This window comes from Mus caroli, chromosome 19, assembly GCF_900094665.2.
Source record: "Mus caroli chromosome 19, CAROLI_EIJ_v1.1, whole genome shotgun sequence".
In the NCBI taxonomy this organism is placed as follows: Eukaryota; Metazoa; Chordata; class Mammalia; order Rodentia; family Muridae; genus Mus; species Mus caroli.
In genome coordinates, this window is record NC_034588.1 from 14,800,879 (window position 1) to 14,822,860 (window position 21,982).

At 44.3% G+C, this 21,982-nt stretch overlaps 1 protein-coding gene across 3 annotated transcripts in view; it reads right to left on the reverse strand.

Moving 5' to 3' along the window:
• Positions 1-21,982, reverse strand: part of Pcsk5 (proprotein convertase subtilisin/kexin type 5) — a 412,773-nt gene that overhangs the window by 4,476 nt on the left and 386,315 nt on the right. For all 3 annotated transcript variants that reach the window (XM_021151578.2, XM_021151579.2, XM_029472674.1), the window contains 5 exons: positions 20,863-21,099; positions 17,016-17,243; positions 14,293-14,470; positions 9,953-10,170; positions 1,354-1,454 (listed from right to left, as the gene is read on the reverse strand). In XM_021151578.2, the coding sequence (XP_021007237.1) occupies positions 1,354-1,454; positions 9,953-10,170; positions 14,293-14,470; positions 17,016-17,243; positions 20,863-21,099 (962 nt within the window). The remainder of the gene's footprint in view (positions 1-1,353; positions 1,455-9,952; positions 10,171-14,292; positions 14,471-17,015; positions 17,244-20,862; positions 21,100-21,982) is intronic.

Below are 21,982 nucleotides of genomic sequence, written 5' to 3' on the forward strand. Positions count from 1 at the left end.
TCTCTCTCTCTCTCTCTCTCTCTCTCTCTCTCTCTCTCTCACACACACACACACACACACACACACACACACACACACACACACCTATCTACCTGTCTATCTAGGTAAGGTCTTGCTATGTAGCCTGGCTGGGCTGGCTTCAATGATTCTCCTGCTCCTGTGCTCAGCCTCCTGAATGCAGGGCTTTGATTTCTACTTTCCATCAAGCTGGTGTTGTGGTTTTCTTTGGCCCTTACTCTTTTATATTAGTGACCTGCTTAAGTTCTATGGTTCCTGGATTCTTGTGCCCAGACTCAGAATATAACTGGAAATTATAACTAAGACAATTAAAACTCATTGGAGCTGGGCGGTGGTGGCGCACGCCTTTAATCCCAGCACTCGGGAGGCAGAGGCAGGCGGATTTCTGAGTTTGGAGGCCAGCCTGGTCTACAAAGTGAGTGCCAGGACAGCCAGGGCTACACAGAGAAACCATGTCTCGAAAAAAACAAACACACACACAAACAAACAAAACAAACAAACAAACAAACAAAAAACTCATTGGAAGAGGGTTCAAGGTCCATGGCAACAACTCTCTCCTTCCCTGGTGCTAGACATATGAGTTAGGGAAAAACATTCCATTTAAATAACAGCAACAACAATAATAGTTGTTGTTATTGGTGGTGGTGGTGTTTGTATGTGTGTACAGATGTATATGTAGGCATGCATGCCGAGGTCAGAGGACAACTTTTAGGAGCTGTTCTTTCCTTCTGTCATGGGATCTGAGGATTACACTCAAGTTGCTCATGCAGCAAGCACTTTTACTTTGATGTCAGAATTCAAAGAGAGCTTATGAGCAAATGTGTTGATTTTATTTATTTTTATTTCAATGATTTTATTTTTATTATAATAAAATGCATCAACTATCGATGCATTTTATTATGGTTTCAAGTTTAGGAACACAACCAAGAATGGATGCAGAAAATCAGTGGCTCCCAGGAAAGCTGCTTATCCTATACTTGCTGTAAGATGTGGAGGAAATGGAAGAGCAGGGCCAGCAAGCTTCCTCCTGTGTTCTGTTCAGACAGCCAGAAAGAGGAGAGTTTGTATTTCTGTTGTAATAGGGGACTGAGCTTCCTCTGTGGTCATAACGAATGGCTGTAGGGCTCAAGTTATCTTAGATCTTTCAGTTCTTGTGAATCTCATGGAAGCTGAAGCTTGGTAGCCTGAGTATCTCATGAATGAAAGAGATGGTTCAGTGTTAAACGTAGGCTGTGCGGAGTGTAGCCATATGTAGGCCATTTTCACTTTCCAGAAAGACATGAGCTCTCCAAGGGTGGGAGTGGAAGAGCATATGCCAAGCCCAGGTCTCGGTACCTTTCCCTCTCTGTATTCCCCTACGATACATTCTGGGATGCAGATTCCTTTCAGAAGGCGGTAGCTCCACACACAGGACAAGCAACTCCACGCCTCCTTTCCTGAAAGAGAGAGAGAGAGAAAAAAAAAACACATTATGAGACAGATTTCAGATTCTAACCTCTGTCTTGCAGTCAGAAAACTTGGGAGTAAGGAAAATGTCAAGTAAATTGAAGCTGAAAGGGGACCGAGACTAGGACAAGTATCAACAGGACAAAGTAAAGACACACAGAATTCGCAGTCTCTTCCCAGGGACTCTCAGTCTGGACAGTGAGAATTTGAGGACGAGAGATGATGTGTCACAGCAAAAGATTTCCAGAAAACGAGAAGTCACATGGAATGCTTCTGAAACCTGAGGGGCCAGGGTGTAGCCTGTGGGAGCCTCCCTGCCCAGCATGCACAAGGAAGGCCCTGGGTTCCAACTCCTGCTGGAAAAGGAATGTTCATAAAGTCTTTCTTTCTTCTCCTACCATCAAACGTTTGTGGTTTCCTTGAGGATTCGAAATCCCCTTTGCTAGATAGTTTGAAATATGCATTATTATATACATAGCCTCCCTGCTGTGTAGCAGGCTGGCAGACCAGTGTGACTGGAACTACGATTGCTTCCTTTCCAATTTGGCTCAAGTCCAGACCCTAGGTAGTATTCAGTGGAGTGTGTCAGCCTTGGTGGAAACCAGTAACTTTATTTTCATGTCCTCCTTTGCTGTATTGCAAACCCTGAACATATAGCTTTCACAAAGACTTAAGTTCCTGGGCATTTTTGTTTGTTTGTTTGTTTTTTTCCAAGGCTAAGAGGCTCTATTATTGCTCCTAAGGGGCCTTGAGGCTGTAAAGACAGACCTTTTTAACATTTCCTTAAAATTCAGAACAGCTCACCATCTGCTTTGCCTTTTTTCATCCCCCTCCCCCAAACCAGCCCTGTGAATTCAATTCATGCAGGGCAGCCCTGGGAGTTGACTGTGAGGAGCAATGGGCAGAAAGAGTCAGCCTGCCATCAAAGGTCTCCAGCTTAGGGTTGGAGAGATGGCTCAGAGGTTAAGAGCACTGACTGCTCTTCCGAAGGTCCTGAGTTCAAATCCCAGCAACCACATGGTTGGTTCACAACCATCCATAATGAGATCTGATGGCATCTTCTAGTGTGTCTAAAGACAGCTACAATGTACTAAGATATAATAATAACCCTAACCCTAAAAAAACAAAACAAAAAAAACAAAACAAAAAAGAAAGAGGTTGTTTGAGAAGTTCAGGGTTTATACTGTGTGGGGACGATAAATAAGAAGGTGAGCTTGCTAAAGGACATAACTCACTCCAGAGGCAGCAGCTGCACATAGTGGTATAGATTAGGTCCATGTGTGGCGCACCCACCTCCCTGACTCCTTGTGCTTCAGAATGCTATTTTTCTCTTCCCTTCCTAACCCTTTCCTCTCCTTTTCTCTCCTCCCCTTCCCCGCCCCTGCTTCTGTTCCCTCTTCTCCCCTTTTTGTCCCCACCTCTACTTTCCTCCCCTTTCCCTGCTGTTTCTGTCCTCTCTTCCCTTTGCCCCTCGGGATGTCGCTGTGTCCACCCTCCCTCCCCCCACCCCCACCCCTCCATCCCCCTGTGGTTGACTTCAACCTTCCAGCCTCCTCCTATCCCAGTCTTCTAAGTGCTGGAGTTACAAGTGTGTGCCCTGTGGCTGTCAAATAACTTTCTTCCTCTTTTTTATTTTTTAAAGACTTATTTTTTATTAATATGAGTACACTGTAGCTGTTTTCAGACACACCAGAAGAGGGTATTAAATCCCATTACAGATGGTTGTGAGCCACCACGTGGTTGCTGGGAATTGAACTCAGGACCTCTGGAAGAGCAGTCAGTGCTCTTAACTGCGGAGCCATCTCACCAGCTCCAATAGCTTTCTTCTTAACAACTAAATTTACTGGGCAGTTGAAAGTGGATGAAAAACAGACATTCTGTTCATTCAGACTGCCAACTTTTTCTCGATTTGTCTTCCATGTCCTCCTTAGTGTGACAGTTAATGTTTCAGTAAAATTTAAACTTTTTTTTCTATTTAATTTATAGCCTACAGTTGGGGGAAATCCTCAACTTCTATAATCTGTGTGTTTCAAGACCAGAGTTAGCACAAGACACTCTGACTAGCAAAGGATATGTGTGGTATCCTAAGGTCAGCAGAGGAGATGAATATGGAGGCTGGAAATGTGTAGCAGTGAGTCCTAGGCCCAAGCTCCACACAGGAAGTCAAAGAAGAATCCAACCTGTGGGCTTTCTCCAGATCCACCCAGTGCTGCCAGTCACCTCCAAATCCTGTCTTGGGGATCCTGTGTTGATGAGCTTGTGAAAGGAATGCTTGAGCTGCCACCCTTAATTTGGAGGAAATTTCAAGTCTAGTAGAGAAGTGTAGTGTTCTTACAACTGCCCTCTGTCATCATAAGTGATACTTCCAATCCACATTAAAAATGTTCAAATATGGTTTGTGCTTTGTTGTGATGTACCTGTGTTAACACACATCAACTTACCTAATGATAGTCCTCCCCTGGCTCACTGCACAACACTAACAGGTAGAAATAAGGTCTGTCAGGTTTAGCAAATGACAATACAGTTATTTATTGGCATGTTGTTTTTCCACATTTATGTGTGGATGTGACTAGGGGTTTTTCAATTCTTGCTCCTTCGACTTCCCTGCTATGATGATGAACCCTAACTTGGAACTGTGAGCTAAAATAAACTATTCCTCCCCTAAATTGTTTTTTTTTTTTTCTTTGTTTTTTTTTTTTTTTTTTTTTTTGGTAGGGGTATTTTTTTTTTTTAATTATTTTATCATAGCAGTGGTTTCGGTTTCTGGAAAAAAAAGAAAAAAACAAGAACGAAAATTACACCAAGTAAACTACCCTGATTTCCTGGAATCTGGATATCCAAGATGGATGGATAAGTCTTTGTTGAGTAAATAAATAGATGAATGGATACCCAGAATTGTAAGGCAACACCGGATGGAAGGCTGGGGAAAGGCTTTTGAAAAAAACATTCTGAGTGCAATAGAGCATAAAGCGGCCCTGGCAGAACGGACTGGAGGAATCAGTGCTCCGAGAGGCAGGAGGCAAGGTTGGTTCTGATTTATAGTAAGTCACTGTGCTTGCATTGGAAGCCGGAGTCAGAGGTAGCGAGGGATGGGGGTGAATGTGAGGGATGCTTGTGGGGGAAGAGACTCAGATGCAGAAATCAAACAGACTAAAGTGCAGGAATGCTTCTAAACAGAAGAGTGTCCTATTAATCTGCCTTGCGAGATCCATCTGACAGCATGGGGCGCTGGATGGCCACCAGGTGTCTCCTAGTGGGGACAGGATAATCACTTAGCTAACTGGTACTAACTGGTGATTCAAGCAACAAACTGTGAGAGTAGAAACCAAGTTATAGTGACATTAATGACTAAGAGAGGGGAGGTATTTAAGATGTCACGTGACTTAGAGACAAACCTTGGAGATCTCTTGGAGACCTAGAGATCAAGAAGAGAAAAGGATCATGTCAGGTTACTGTGTCAGGCAGGAGGGAGCCCAATAAAGCCATTCGTCAAGGCAAGAAACAGGAAAAAGTGGTCTGAGAACACAGTGAGAGGCGTGGGGTGTCTGTTGAAAATCTAACATGAGATATTCAGCTAGGAATTTGATGTGTGGAGGAATGGAGTCAGTAAAGCCATTATTTAGAAGTAGACCCATATGCATCGAGACAACTATGATAATGGCTGGGTGTAGTGGTGGTCATTTGTAATTTCAGCATTAGGGAGGCTAAGGTAGGAGGATTGTGAGATCAAGACCAGCCTGGTCTACATAGCACACACACACACACACACACACACCACAGGATGGGTGGGGGAGAGAAACAAAAATACAAACATGCACACACAAAAACCCCAAACTCGATCAGATTGGCCTTTGTTTGACCCAGGTGTTAGGCATCCTGGCCTCTAAGACTTCTAAATAACTCAAGACTTTTGAATTAGCAAAGTGAGGTTGGGCAACCGTTTAGTGCACAATGTTCTAAGAAAATGTTTATCCCTTAATAACACACATACATCCAAAAATTAAACATGGAGCTGGAAAGGTGGCTCAGTACTTAAGAACAGTGGCCGCTCTTTCAGAGGAGGGGGATTTGACTCCCCGCACCCACTTCATTGCTCCCAACCATTTGTGACTCCAGTTCCTGGGTATCTTCTGCCCTCTCTGGCCTCTCTGGGCACTGAATGCACTTTGTGTACTGGCATGCATACATGCAGGCAAAACACCCATACACATAAAATAAAAATGCATTGCTGAGCATGGTAGTACACACTTTTAATCCAATCAAGCACTCAGGAGGCAGAGGCAGGCAGATCTCCTGTGTGGGTTCAAGGCAGGTTTGGCATATATGGTGAGTGAGTGAGTTCCAGGCCAGCCAGAGCTATGTATTAAGACCTTGTTTCAAAAATAAATAAAAACCATACGTGAATTCAGGTTCTGATATAGTTCGATACATTCTAAACGTACTGAGATGGGAAAACAAGTAGCAGAGAAAGCAAGAAAAAGAGATTTGACTAAACTGTCTAGATGAAGTTTCTTCGATCCAGAAAGCAAACACACCCGAACGGTGTCAGGGTCAAGCCCTTGCCTGCTCTGCGCAGGACAGGAAGTGGGGAGTGCACGGAGTCAGGGCCAGCTCTACCTGTCTCTGCCAATTCATGAAATGGGTAGGACACAGGGACAGTCAAGATCAAGCACCTGCCTGCTCTGCCCAGGGCAGGAAGTGGGCAGTGGCAGATGTAAGCCCAACTGTAACAGGAGCTAAGTGTTTCTCAAGATACTGGAACCAGAGCCAGGACTCAAAGTTTAAGCAGGAGTTAGGGCGGCACTCTGCTGTAACAGACAAGCCCTCCTGTTGAGATCTGTACTGCCAAGATTGTCACCTCAGGGGAAAACTGGACCATCCTAGTTTGGATAGAGTTTCTGGTGGAGGAGATGGATAGAATACACAGAAAAACAGATTTTAAGAAGTAAGGATGTTTCCTGGTCTACATAGCAAATTCTAGGACAGCCAGTTACATAGAGAGATGCAAAAGAAACAAACAAAAATCATAAGGATGAGGGAAGAGACAGAGAGTAAGAGCCCAAATCTAAGGCTCTCATTCACGATGAGCTAAAGCTGAACATTCAAAAGTACACAGATAAAAGAAAGCTAAGAAAATCAACCACAGGCCTAGGGACAGAGGTGAGCTCTCATTGTGCTTGCTTAGTATGTGCAAAGACTGGGCTCAGTCTCCGTCACCTCCGAAACTGGCTATGGTGGCAGAGGCCTGTAATTCCAGCAATTTGGGAAGTGGATGCAGGAAAATAAAACATTCAAGGCTATCTTTAGCAACAGCTCATTGTGGTCAACGTGGGACAAAACAAACAAACAAACAAACAAACAAAAAAACCCCAAAACAAACAACATTTGGAGCTGAGCATTTTCCAGTTTGTATAAAAAGGAATTATTTACCACCTCCTATACATTCATTTCTTATTCAACACTTAGAGAGCACTCATCAAGTGTAAGAAAAAGCATGAGCAGGGCTAAAAAAATGAATGTCATATAACCCAGATAATCCTTGCTCTTGCTGGGGGCAGGGGGAGCTCACAGTTGGAGAGATGGCCATATTTAATTAAGATGTAATGTAAGGCTGGGAATATAGCTTTATCGGAGAGGCAAGTGTTCTTGCCTAGCATATGGAAGGCCCTAAGTTTCATAAACCAGCACTGGAGAAAAGTCACATGAAAGCTTCAGGGAAGCACTGAGTTACAGAACAGGGATGGAGGAAGAAGCCTGCCAGGAGGACCAAGACGAGCACTTTAGAGATGATGCTCAAGCTGGGCCTCAAAGTCCCATGGTTTTGTTTTGTTTTGTTTTTTTTTTTGTTGTTTTTTTTTTTTTTTTCATGACAGGGTTTCTCTGTGTAGCCCTGGCTGTCCTGGAACTCACTTTGTAGACCAGGCTGGCCTCGAACTCAGAAATCTACCTGTGGTTTTGTCCTTAAGGAAGGAGAGCTAAATCTCAGCATCTTGGGAGAGAATGGCATATTAGGTGGCTGCTGAGTGGCTCTGTATAACTGTGGGTCGTTCTTGACTCTAGAATATTTGAAATAAAAATTAAGATTGAAGTTAACGTGATCTGAACAGGGAAAGATTTGACTCACCTATTTTGTTTGTTTGTTTGGTTTTGTTTAGACTAGTTGTGTTTGGCTTTACCTTGGGTCTCTGGGCTACCTAGTCACTGATGGTTTTGGTCATCCAAGCAGTGTCAGGTCTGGGTTCTGTCTCGTTGAGTGGGCCTTAAGTCAAATCAGACATTGGTCGGCTACTCTCACAGGCTCTATGCCACCATTGCCCTAGCGTATCTGCAGACAGGACAGATGGTAGATGAAAGGTTTTGTGGCTGAGTTAGTGTTTGTTTCTCTTTTGGTAACCTTCAGAGTACCTTCTCACACCAAAGATACTAGAACATAGCAGATTCTGAAGGCTCTGTGTGGGCACCAGCTTGACTTCTCAATGACTTGGGTAGGAGGTGTCTTCAGTAATGGGGTCAGTCTGGGGAGAGCATTCCATGGTTTTGGCAATAGTCTGGGCTGTTTAGGGATTTCCATGGCACTCCTTTGGCTAACAACTCAGATGAATGCAACCCAGCCTCAGTACCAGAAGCCTCATTTGGTGACAAGGGATGACGATTTGGGACTCTGTCTCCCTTATTATTGGGAGACTTCATCAGAATCACCGTCATACAATTTAGGAAGTTTCCACTGTACTAGGTTTCTATACTGTCTCTCAAATATCTCTCAGTTCCACCTGACTTTCCCTGAATTCCCTCCCTCAATCCTATCTCCTCCCCTTCTGCCCCCACCTTATCTTCCCGTTCTGTCTCCCACCCTGGTACACCCATGAAATCTGTTCTATTTCTTCCTCCTAATTATCTTTAAAAATGGGAGCTGGGCATGGTGGTATATTCAGGTAGACAAAGGCTAAGAGGATATGGCATGAACATCATGTGTTTAAGGACAGCCAGGGCTACACCTTTACACGGGTAATATGACAACATATGGAGGGGGAATATGTTCATTATATATTTGTGTGAAAAATGTCCTTGTTTTATTAAGCTTAGGATAATACAAATTAATGTGATGCCAGTCAACAGCCAAAGGACTGTTAGAAATGACATGTATCCAGAAGGGCCGAGAAAGCCATGGCTGTTTGGAAAAGAAGAACAGGGATGTGAGCTACTGCCTTTTGCATGGTTTCAGTGTGACCATATTTTCTGACAAGAGGGATATGTAGGCAGCATCGACAGGTCTTGAAATTCAACTGTGTTGTAGGTATGTAGGTTCATTAGAAGGCTAGATGCAGAACAGTACCAGAGATAACATCAAGGTACCACCCCAGGCAGTGGTTAAATGGTGGTCCCACTGACATTGATTTAATGATCTTTGACACAAGCACACATCTGGAAACCAGTATCGGGGCTTGGGAGAGCCTGAGACAGATGCCTTAGGGAGTTTTTAAACTGAAGAACATCAGTGGATTTCCCTAGATAGTTGCTATCAGCAGTGTACAGTTTGAAATGAAATGTCCCCACAGGCTCATGGACTGGGGGCTTGGTTTCCAGAGGACAGACTCTGGGGAGGTAGTTAGGTCTTGACTTAATCAATGGATGGATCTTTCAATGGTTTCATAATCTAATGGAATTCTTTGGAGATGGTGAAAAGTAGGGTCAGTTGGGGGATTGTTGGGTGCTTATGGGCATGCCCGAGACATAGGTGTCTGCTTTCATCTCCTTTCCCCATCCTCAGTGCCTGGCTGCTGAGCCAACTTCTCTGCTGATCTGCTCTGCTCTATTTCACGTTCCTGTTGCCACCCTGGGCCTCACCACAGACCCTCAGCAGCACAGCAAGCTGACTGCAGACCAAAGCCTCTGCAGCCATGAGCCAGATTCTCAGGGATTTGTCACAGCGATGAAATCATACAGGTGAGAAGGAGGCTGTGTGTAGGTGGCAAGCACTCCCAGCGGAGATGATGCCTACGGTATCAGCCTCAAAAGGCAGGAACAACAATATGAACTACCCAATACCCACCCCCCCCGCCCGAACTCATGTCTCCAGCTGCATATGCATCAGAAGATGATCTAGTCGGCCATCAGTGGAAAGAGAGGCCCATTGGTCTTGCAAACTTTAGATGCCTCAGTACAGGGAAACGCCAGGGCCAAGAAGTGGGAGTGGGAGGGGAAGTGGGGGGGAGGGTTTGGGGGACTTTTGGGGTAGCATTGGAAATGTAAATGAAGAAAATACCTTATTAAAAAAAAAGGCACGAAGCCTGAAAGGTACCAAGGATGTTGCAGAAGCGAGTGGGCAGACTGTGTGGATGAGGCTTGAGGAAGAGTTTGGGAAATGGGGGTGCCCCCCCCGGAGGAAAGAGGGAGGGAGGGAGAGAGAGAGAGAGAGAGAGAGGCAAAATAGAAAGGAAAGCCTTTTCAAATTTCCATTTTCATATGCAAAACATAGGCATACTCTTACCGCTGCACTTGTCACAAGTGGGGTGGCACCTCTCACAGGTCTGGGCATGTTGGTCTGCATAGTAGTGCTCAGGGCAAGCACGGTGACACTGTCCCTTGGAGCGTAGGAGAAAGAAAAATGTATCGCAAGACTGGCAGTCTGTGGGCCGTGGGCCTCGGCATGACTTGCAGCTCTTGTCACACTTCTCACACCGACCGCTGGTGCTTTCTCCATAATATCTGTAACCAAGAGGGAATCACAGGCATATGCAGATGTTCTCTGGCAGCTGGACACCAAAACTCATGTGTGCACAGTCCCATGTGTAAAGTGCGGCAGCATCCACATCTCCTCTTTTATGCTTTCAGTGATCTCACATTAGTTCTCAATGCGGTATAAATGCTATGGGAATAATTGTTATGCTATACTGGCTCAGAAATAATGACAAGGACAACAATCCTGTGTTCAGCACAAGATGCATTACTTATGAGTATTTCCAGTCCTTGATCAGGTATGGAAGCCACGGATGTGGAGGGTTGAACAGGCTCTGCTTGAACCAAAGGCTGTGTCAGACAGGGTTCACACACTGGCCTGGCCTCTTCCGTCTCTTCATGCAACCCGACTCATGGAATCATTGACAAGATGCTAACAGATCTAGTGAGTGTGGGGTTGCTTACCTGTACACTGGGCATGGGGTTGCTCACCTATTCACTGTGTGTGAGCGTGAAGCTGAAAGCACCTATAAGGTTACTATCACACACAGTGGTGGGACAAAAGTCCTTTTCCATCACCGTCACTTCCTGTTCCTCCTTTGACATCTCCACATTTAACTTTAACCTTTACTGAATCACACCCTGGATGGAAGACCTCCCCTCCCCTCCCCTGTCCTCTCCTCTCCTCTCCATGGGACTGAAGCCCCATAGAAGGGACATCAATGTGAACTAACCAGTACCCTCAGAGCTCCTTGGGACTAAACCACCAATCAAAGAAAACACACGGTGGAACTTGTGGCTCTAGCTGTATATGTAGCAGAGAATGGCCTAGTCGGTCATCAATGGGAGGAGAGGCCCTTGATCCTGTGAAGGTTCTATGCCCCAGTATAGGGGAATGCCAGGACCAGGAATGGGAGTGAGTGGGTTGGGGAGCAGGGGGAGGGGAGGGGATAGGGGATTTCTCGAGGGGAAACTAGGAAAGGGGATAACATTTGAAATGTAAATAAAGAAAATATCTAATAAAAAACATTTTGAAGTATGGGGGTCACATGATTCATGATGGCCATTAAGGAATAGATGTAAACTCTTTAGAAAAGATTTTAGGAGACTCAGTATTCTACCCATAACTATCACTACCCGCTGCTGTATGTTTGATGGCTTCCTAGGGAACTTTGGAAACATTTCATCCCATTAAGCATGGAAATGAGATATCAGAACCTGGAGGTTAGGTCTCAAACAAGTATGCTTTCAAATCAAGCAGTACTACCTAATGAGCTATGTACCCTTGGGTGGGTAACTTGATGTCTCTGTGTGTCAGAGTCCTTATTTGTGATATAGGGCTAATAGTGGCAGCACAATTAAATACTAGAAAGTTGTTATACTAGTGGCTAGAACTCTATTACTAGTGTATATTTGTGTTTTTAAATATTTATTTATTTATTTTATGTATGTGAGTACACTGTCACTGTCTTCTGATGTGACCAGAAGAGGGCATCAGATTCCATTACAGATGGTTGTGAGCCACCATGTGGTTGCTGGGAATCGAACTCAGGACCTCTGGAAGAGCAGTCAGTGCTCTTACACACTGAGCCATCTCTCCAGTCCCCAGTGTGTATATTTGTGTTAATTGTGAATTTTAAAATTAATTTTCACAACATACCTTCTGAGTTTATATTATAATCCCAAATATTATAGATCCAAAACACGGTGGCTTAGAAAATTTAGACAACGTGCTTCAGGTCGAACAAGAGATGGTATGAAAAGCCTTATCTGTCAAACCACAATATAACACAGCAATGCCTTGACTGAAGATACCTTCCAAATCAGACCAAGGTCTTAAGGACGCAGGCAGACATGGTGTGGTTCATGTCTGCCCTGCCCAGCAGGTCCCAGGGATTAGCTCAGTAATGCAAGGGTCAAGGATTTGGTGCAAAAACATCACCCCCAAATGTCTGTTTGTGGTAAACCAGCTCAGTGAACATGTGAAAACTAACAGCATGCTTACCATGGGGCTGAACCCTGCCTCTGTCTAGCAATCTGTCTAGCAGTCACTTTGTATCCCAGTGACCCAGCACAGTAATCCTCACTTCCCTCTGTACTGCCATGGTGAAGAATTGGTCAATAGGATGTCCAAGGCATTGGAGAGGCAATGCAGGGAAGAGAAATAAAATAGAAGTGAAACAGAACATCAAGCAAAATCACATACAGCAGGAAACACGGGAGTGGGCTTAGAAGACTGGACTGTGGTCCTGTCTCCAAAACATATCAGTAGCTTTATAGCTATGTGACTTCCGGCGCATCAGTTAAACTCAGCCTCAGTTTCTTTTTCTGTAAAATGGAGGGACCAGTGTCCACCTCATGAGATTATCGAAGAATCAAAGAATTGAATAAAGAAGATACATTAGTTGAAATGCTTTGCAAGCTGTATTGAAGGTGCAAAGGTCCAGTAGAGACCATGAGTGGGAAACATTGATTCAACATAGGTTTTAAAAATGGTCAGAAAATAACACCAAAATAAAGAGAACAAGGAGCTTGCTGGAGTACATTAAATTCCATATGGCTGCTTGCTATGAGGACTATTTGTTTTAATGTAAGGCTGGAACCTTATGAGCCTCACAGCCTTGAATAGGACCTTGTGAATAAGCATGGAGGCTTGAGCCTTAAAGAACTTTCCATGAAGTCAAGACCAAATAACTACTTATTGTAGAAAGGTACAAAGAATTATACATCTGTCCGTCCAAGAAAAACACATTTAGTCTTTGTATGTGGAACACTGATTTTACCGAAGGAATAATTCCCCACCAATACTTCGCTAATACTCCAGTTCTTCCCTAGTAAAGAGAACGATGGCAGTCTGTGCTTCCCTCTCCCCACTCCTAGTGACTCCACACAATGTGGGGCATCTTCTTCTTACTGCCACGTTCTGCATTCTGTTGAGCTACAGGACTGCACACGCCTCACGCGTGTTGTAGAGCAGAGAGTGACCAGATCTGAGGAAGATGGAGATTCTCCCTGTAGCATCCAGATATTTTAAGACTCTTCTCTGGTAGCCCTCACCTCTCCTCTTGCCTGGCGGGATCCTGTTATCAATTCTGGGCTGCGTGTTTGGTAGCACACGTGAGGGAGAAGAACAAGGATAAGCCTTTGAAGTACAAAGCATGTGTTTTAAATTCAGCTTATCCAGATGGACAAGATGCTTTTGTTCCAACCCATGTGGATTCCATGAGTGAGTGAGTGAATCAGATACACAGAGACGTGAGCCAATCAATATACAGCATTGACATCAATGTAGTATGCAGTCATCACTTAGGGCTGAAGGAAGGTACCAACCGTGGTTAAAACATCCAGGAATTGTCCTCTGATTTGGGTATGGGGCTTCTCAGGGCCCTGGGTTACAATTGGGAAAGAGTGGACAGGAGTGTGCAGTGCTGGGAGAGAGCATGGTCCAGTTGATCCTTCTTCCCAGAGTGTTTGTAACCAGATTTGATATACATACCAGAAGCTTTTCTTAGCAGCAAAATAATAGAATCTGTATTCCCAAAATAATTTTCCCCCACTGCTTTTATATTAGCATTTCAGTTCAGTGTCAAGGTTGCTTTTGGAATCAAAGCTGTAAATTGTGGATGTTGGGCATTTGTGGAGGCCTGACAGGTTACAGAGGCCAAGAGGTGTTAATGGAGATGGTCCCTGAAATTGTTCCCTTTTAAGATCAGTGTCTCACCTGTACTGCTTAGGTTTTGTATACTAACCCTGAATCCCCTGAATCCATGCCACCTCCTAAAACAGAAATAAAACCAAAAACAAACAAACAAACAAAAAACCAAACAAACAAAAGCCCGTAAACCTGTATTAATGCCTGTGGGTCACTATGAGCAGAGGAGAAATTCTCTGCTTATGATTAGACATCTCTGGACTGTCAGTGAGGCCAGTCCCTGAGGATAAATAGTCACTTAGTCTGATGGGAATCATACCATCTGATTTAGTGTGTTCTCTCACTGGGACACACTGATTCTTTCTTTTTCTCTTCCTCTCTTGTAGCCTACTAGCAGGCAGGTTTCACAGTGGATCTCTGTGTTCTGAGCCCTATTTTCATCATCGGTAAATGGCTTGCCATCTGGAAGTGGCTGAAGGAGAATGTGCTGAACTCCTTACCCATCCCTGCATTGCAGCAAGCACTCCTTGCCCAGTTGAAACCAGCCAGGTCGGCAGGAGAGGCACTGCATGCTGTGTGGTCCTTCGCAGGTCCTGCAAGAGCTGTGGCAGAGCACACACTGCTGGCTGTCCTTGTCAGTGTGGTAGCCCTCTGGGCACTCTTTCACACAGGTTGTGTCTGTGGAAGAAGGAAAGATGAGTCTCGAAAGCAAGCTTGACCTGTGGCTCCCACACCTGCTCTGTTCAGGGAAGGAGGCATTGCATGCAGAGGGAGAGGAAGTCCCAGAGGCTGATTTATATCAGTGAAGCTGAGGTCAGCATGGACGGTCCATGACAGGCAGGATGGAAAGTGTGGACTGGTGGCTATGGCAACTGAGGATTGTTGGGTACCTCTGCTCTAGTTTTCTACCATGGCTATAACAATGACCATCAACTTTATGGTTTCATAACAGAAACTGTTCATCTTGCTATGAAAGAGGCCAGAAATCTAAATGGGTGTACAGAGCTGCATCCCTTCTAGAGGCTGTCTGGGGTTCTGTTCCTCCCCTGTCTACTTTTAGAGGGCATCTGTGATCATGAGCTCGGGAGCCCCTTCTCGATTTCAAGGGCAGTGTCCTCATTGTTGCTCTGATTCAGTCAACATGCATCTACTACTAATTCTGCTCTTCTCAGACCCTGTGATTATGTTGGTCTCATCTGTTTCCATCAGCATAATCTCCCCGTGCCAAGACCTTTTATTAAAAACAGATGCAAAGTCCCACACTACACACAAATTATATACTTGAAAGAGTATTGAGCGGTCAAGGTGTTACATCTTCAGGAGAGAGAGAATAATTAAGTCTATCACGATCTTCCCCAAACGATCTAGTTTATAAATTGCCCGTTTCTGGTGATGTGGGTCAGGAAGGAGTGAGAGGAGCTGGTCAGCGTAAATCCTGTGCCCAGCCTTTGGGAGGAGTCTCTGTATCAAGGCTTAACTTTAAATTAACTTGCTTTCCAGCTTAAGGGAAGGCCTTCACTGATGAGATGTTTTTCTCTCTGTAAAAGTATCTGAGGCGACCCTAGATTAGTCATTACTAGAAAAGAATGTCCAAATAGGTGATATTATATGAGAGATATGATTGGGTGGGCTATTTTATGAGGAATAATTTCTAGACAGGAAAGTAGCCAAACTAAAATGGGCAAAGAAGACTGTGAGAAACCAGAACAATAACGAGGATGTGTGATCCTGTATGTAACAGGGTACCAATATCTTTGCTAATGATATCCTACAAGAGAGGGAATCTGGCCATCTGTTTTGACTTATAATATCTCCCTCTAATGTCTATTATGCTTATTGGGAAAACAGTGCCAATACTTTCTGGGCTTTCTGGTATTAATCTCTTTTTAATTAATTAATTGATTGATTAATTTGTGACAGAGTCTCATGTAGGCTGGCTTCAAACTTCTTACAAAGCTAAGGCCAGTCTTAGCTCCTCATCCACCTGTATTCACCTCTCACGTACTGGGATTACAAGTACATGTAATGATTTCCTGCTTATTCACTTTTTGGAGACAGGGTCTTGCTATCTGTAGCCCAGACTGGCCTTGAACTTGAGATTCTCCTGTCTCAGCCTCTCCAGTACTAGGATTATAGGCATGGGACACCGTACCTAGTTAAGATGAATAATTAATCAATAAACACTGAATTAAGAGGCAATTATGGTAAAGGGCAGAATAGCTACATGTTTGAGGTATCTGTCCACTACTTATTACTTGGGGATCAATGGAGAAACTGAATTATCTTGAGGAAAGGATCAATCTGCATGAATATTGCTGAGGAGAGGCAGGTGGATACCACACTAGTCCAGACACAGCTCTCAGAGGATACAACCTATTTCTTTTCGTTGAGAAGTCACACCCACTATCTAGACATGGAGGAAATACTTGCTAACTCAAAAGGGAGAATAGGGACTGAATTTTTCTCATATCCAAAGCATAAAATACAAAACCAAACTGTCTTCCAGACTAAAGGCAAATGCATGAAGATCTTACCCTGGCCCTATCCTAAGAGGAGCTGGGACTATTTAATAGAACTGTTTAAAACCTTTTAGACGTATGTATTTTATTTTATGTATAATAATATTTTGCCTGAATATTTGTATGTGTACCACATGTGTACCTGAACACTCAGAGATCAGAAGAGGACATCAGATCTCCTGGAAATGGAATTAGAATGGTTGTGAGCCACTGTGGGTGTTGTGGATCAAACCCAGGTCTTTTCCTAGCGCAAGTGCTCTGAATCACTGGGCCCATCTCTTCAGCCCCAATATGAGAGTGTATTAAAGAATTGTATCAACACAAATTTATTGGAATTGATAGTATCCTGTGTAAGAAAGTGTTCCTGTGCTATGAAACATATAGCAAAACGTTCATGGGAAAGAAAAGGATATGTCTAACTTACCCCTCCATGTTTCAGAAAAGGGTAGATGGTAGGATTAGCAAACACTTGTACAGAGGAGGAGGATGAAGATCAGGGATGGGCAAAGTGGGCAAAGGGCAGAGTGTGATGTTTCTTCTATCATCCCATCGCATCTGTTTTTGCTAGGTTTAAAATTTTTTAAGAAATATGGAGAGAGAGGGGGGGAGGGGAGGAAGGGGAGAGGGAGAGGGAGAGGGGGAGGGAGGGAGCATGCCCAAGAGGTTCACAGCTGGCCTTGGGCATAATAAGCATTACAACTCACTGAGAAGAAAAGTCTCTCTGGGACAGGTATAGCACTGGTCCTCAGAAGGCCCTGAGCAGCGGGAGCACTTCTTGTGACACGGCTGGCACCTGTGGGAGCCCTCATCCCAGTACTCAACGGCTGCACACTCCTTGGGTGCTGTGCAGACATCATCCACTACTGTGAAGCCTTCCCGACAGGCCAGGCAGGTCCAAGCTGATGAGCAGATCAGGCAGGACTCAGGGCAATCTGCAGGCATGATAGGCAAACAAGTAGGGTAAGAGACGGGCATGGCTGGGACACCCCTCTAAGAAATCAATTTCTTTCTCTTGGAGGCTTCTAGGGCTCTGTGCCAAGGGAATGGGGTCATGGTCACGCCACACTGTGAGAAAGGTCACACATTAGTATGTGGCCTTTCTACCATCAAAGTCCCTGTTATCATGGTCTTTCCATAATCTCCCAGAATATATCTAATCAATAGTAAAGTAATTGTTGGAGTGTATAATAATTGCCCAATGGTAAAGGGCATTTTTGGTGTTCACTGCAAATGCACAGTGCCAGTGTGAGAGGGCCTGCATACAACAGGGGCTTGCTTGGCAGATATGTTAGACAATCAGTGGTACAACAGTTCACACTTAGAGTCAGTAACCAGTATCCCCTCTACTTGGAATCCTTTTCTTGAGGACACGTGATGGTTTCTTCTTATATTGATTGCTTCCTCTCTTTGGTGGTATCTTATAAATCATCTCTTACAATTCGACAACAAAAGGAGATCAAGGGGATACAAATTGGAAAAGATGAAGTCAAAATATCACTTTTTGCACTGCTTGTGGACGTTGTACATCGTGGTGCGGAGCCTAGTGCGCACCACGATGTACAACGTCCACAAGCAGACAAGGGAGCTAAAACCATCCAGTGGAAGAAAGACAGCATTTTCAACAAATGGTGCTGGCACAACTGGTTGTTATCATGTAGAAAATTGCGAATCGATTTATTCCTGTCTTCTTGTACTAAGGTCAAATCTAAGTGGATCAAGGAACTTCATATAAAACCAGAGACACTGAAACTTATAGAGGAGAAAGTGGGGAAAAGCCTTGAAGATATGGGCACAGGTGAAAGATTCCTGAATAGAACAGCAATGGCTTGTGCTGTAAGATCGAGAATTGACAAATGGGACCTCATGAAACTGCAAAGCTTCTGCAAGGCAAAAGACACTGTCAATAAGACAAAAAGGCCACCAACAGATTGGGAAAGGATCTTTACCTATCGTAAATCAGATAGGGGACTAATATCCAATATATATAAAGAACTCAAGAAGGTGGACTCCAGAAAATCAAATAACCCCATTAAAAATGGGGCTCAGAACTGAACAAAGAATTCTCACCTGAGGAATACCGAATGGCAGAGAAGCACCTGAAAAAATATTCAACATCCTTAATCATCAGGGAAATGCAAATCAAAACAACCCTGAGATTCCACCTCACACCAGTCAGAATGGCTAAGATAAAAAATTCAGGTGACAGCAGATGCTGGCGAGGATGTGGAGAAAGAGGAACACTCCTCCATTGTTGGTGGGATTGCAAGCTTGTACAACCACTCTGGAAATCAGTCTGGCGGTTCCTCAGAAAATTGGACATAGCACTACTGGAGGATCCAGCAATACCTCTCCTGGGCATATATCCAGAAGATGTCCCAACTGGTAAGAAGCATACAAGCTCCATTATCTTCATAGCAGCCTTATTTATAATAGCCAGAAGCTGGAAAGAACCCAGATGCCCCTCAACAGAGGAATGGATACAGAAAATGTGGTACATTTACACAATGGAGTACTACTCAGCTATTAAAAAGAATGAATTTATGAAATTCCTAGGCAAATGGATGGACCTGAAGGGCATCATCCTGAGTGAGGTAACACAATCACAAAGGAACTCACACAATATGTACTCACTGATAAGTGGATATTAGCCCAAAACTTAGGATACCCAAGATATAAGATGCAATTTGCTAAACGCATGAAACTCAAGAAGTATGAAGACTGAAGTGTGGACACTATGCCCCTCCTTAGAATTGGGAACAGAACACCCATGGAAGGAGTTACAGAGACAAAGTTTGGAGCTGTGACGAAAGGATGGACCATCTAGAGACTGCCATATCCAGGGATCCACTCCATAATCAGCTTCCAAATGCTGACACCATTGCATACACTAGCAAGATTTTGCTGAAAGGACCCAGATATAGCTGTCTCTTTTGAGACTATGCCAGGGCCTGGGAAACACAGAAGTGGATGTTCACAGTCAACTAGTGGATGGATCACAGGGCCCCCAATGGAGGAGCTGGAGAAAGTACCCAAGGAGCTGAAGGGATCTGCAACCCTATGGGTGGAACAACATTATGAACTAACCAGTACCCCGGAGCTCTTGACTCTAGCTGCTTATGTATCAAAAGATGGCCTAGTTGGCCATCACTGGAAAGAGAGGCCCATTGGATATGCAAACTTCATATGCCCCAGTACAGGGGAATGCCAGGGCCAAAAAAATGGGAATGGGTGGGTAGGGCAGTGGGGGGGAGGGTATGGGGGGACTCTTGGGATAGCATTGGGAATGTAATTGAGGAAAAGATGTAATAAAAATATTAAAAAAATAAACCATCTCTTAAATTTCAACTGCTCCTTGCTCCTTTTCACACCCTCACTTTGCTCTCCTACTTGTTTCTCTTGACTCACTGTCCTCAGCATCTTCCTTTCCAAATAGAGCATGAGCTCTGTGAGAGCAGAGGTTCTGTGTGCACCACTCTCCAGGCTTGGAGCAGCACACAGCACACAGAGGATGCCCTCAGCTTCCCTGGATGGATGGGCTTTACTGTTAGGTTCACCATCTCATTCTCTCTGCATCAGAGAATTAGGACCAAAGATGCTAAGCCACTCAGCTAGAAAATGATGGAATCAGCCATGTATTGTGGTACACATTTGTAACCCTAGCCCTTGGGAGTCTAAGGCAAGAGGAGGGCTAGCTTAAGGATAGCCTATGTGACATAGGAAGATTCCATCTGGAGGTTGGGGGAGACAGACTAGGATGGGAATCTAGACCCTTAACAAATGCTCTTGCCAGTTTAGACCCAGGGGCTCATGGAAGATGTAATCCATCCCAGGGCTTTAGAAAAACCTGTCTCCTGGAATGCTTTCCTCTTTTATTTCAGAAATCATCTCATAATCTACAATTTGTTTTTCTGTATCCTGGCAACTAAAAAGAGATGAAGATAGATTAATGCCCCGTTGAAAATAAGGGTGCTGAGGAAACTGCAGATCCTGTCTCCTTTCTTGTTTTATTGCTTCATTCAGTGCTAAGAGTGGAGTACAGGACCTGTGTTAGGCTAGGCAAAGCCTTTACTCCCTGCTGCTCTCCAGTTCCAGCAGTCCCCTTCTAAAACATGTAGTCACAGAACTGACAAATGGAAGATGAGTGGGGACTTGGGCTAGGAAGAGCTGAAGAGAAGGAGGGGGGTGGTCATGAAGAGAGGAGAGAGGGAAGGGAGATGGAGGAAGTCTTCCATGGGACCTTTTACTAAGTACATGAACTCATTGGTGGACTAAACACCCAAGGACAGGCTTTAAAAGCTCACCTGCTCTTGAAAACCTTTACATGGAGATTCCTTTTCAATGGGCATGTGCCATTACTAGGGTCATGTAATCTGTAACTAGCCAGATTCACATGCTCAAGGCTTATGAATGATGTATTTAAAAATGAACTCTCATTTAAAATCTCTTTCCTTGAGCAGGGAAGTTAAGAGCACTATGGCAGCCTTAGAGCAGGCTTTGTGCGGACAGGCTCCCCAGCCTTCTTTGTCAGTCATGCAGCCCAGAACATCTTACCTTTGCATTCATCATTCTCTTCTTCTTTGTAGGTTCCCTCAGGGCACTCATCCAAGCACAATCCATTGTGGAGAGCCTTAGAAGTATCAGCACAGACCTTACAGTCATCTTCCTTAGGGCCATTGCACTCCAGACAGTTTTTATGGCAGGGGACACACTGGCGCATGTCAGGGTAGAAGCTCTTGGGACAGGAGCGATGGCACATGTCATTGTATAGAAAGAAGTCAGGCATGCACTCTGAGGAAAGGAGGAAGTAGCAGGTTATCCTCAGGGATTGGTCAGAAGAAGTCATCACTCTTGTGGTGGGCTAACCCATTTCTCAGCTCTCGGAACCTCTTGACCTAGGCTGACATTTGCCCCTCCCCATCTAACCAGGGTCTATCCCAATATCTCACAATCTGTACTTTGGGACAGGAGGCCACACATGGTGGCCTGAGTATATGATCTTGGATTTATGCTGAAATGGCTTACACATTTTAGGTGCACAAAGTTTCAATGTCATAAAAATCAGCTCCTAATGACCAAACTCCATCAAAGACCTCAGTGTGAAACTAGAAACACTGGAACTTATAGAAGAAAACAGGCAATGGCTTACAAGACACAGGTTCAGGAAAGGACTTTCAGAATAGGGCTTCATTTGCCTAGGAATTAAGGCCAACAACTGACAAGTAGGCCTTCATAAAACTAACATGCTTTGGTGTATTAAAGGAAGCTGTAAGTTGAGTGAGACGGAAGCCCACAGAGAAGGAGAAAATCTTTGACAGCTGTACAGAGGATTAGTATCCAGTATATCCCAAGGCCTCAAAAAAAAAAAATCAAGAGAACAAATGATCCATTAAAAAAATGGACCATAGCTCTGAACAGAGAATTCTCAAAAGAAGAAGTGAAAATGTCTAAGAAACACTTTTAAAATATTCAGTATCTTTAGTCACCAGGGAGATGAAAATTAAGATTACTTTGACATTTTATCTAAGATCAAGAAAACTTGCCGGGCGTGGTGGCGCACGCCTTTAATCCCAGCGCTCGGGAGGCAGAGGCAGGCGGATTTCTGAGTTCGAGGCCAGCCTGGTCTACAAAGTGAGTTCCAGGACAGCCAGGGCTATACAGAGAAACCCTGTCT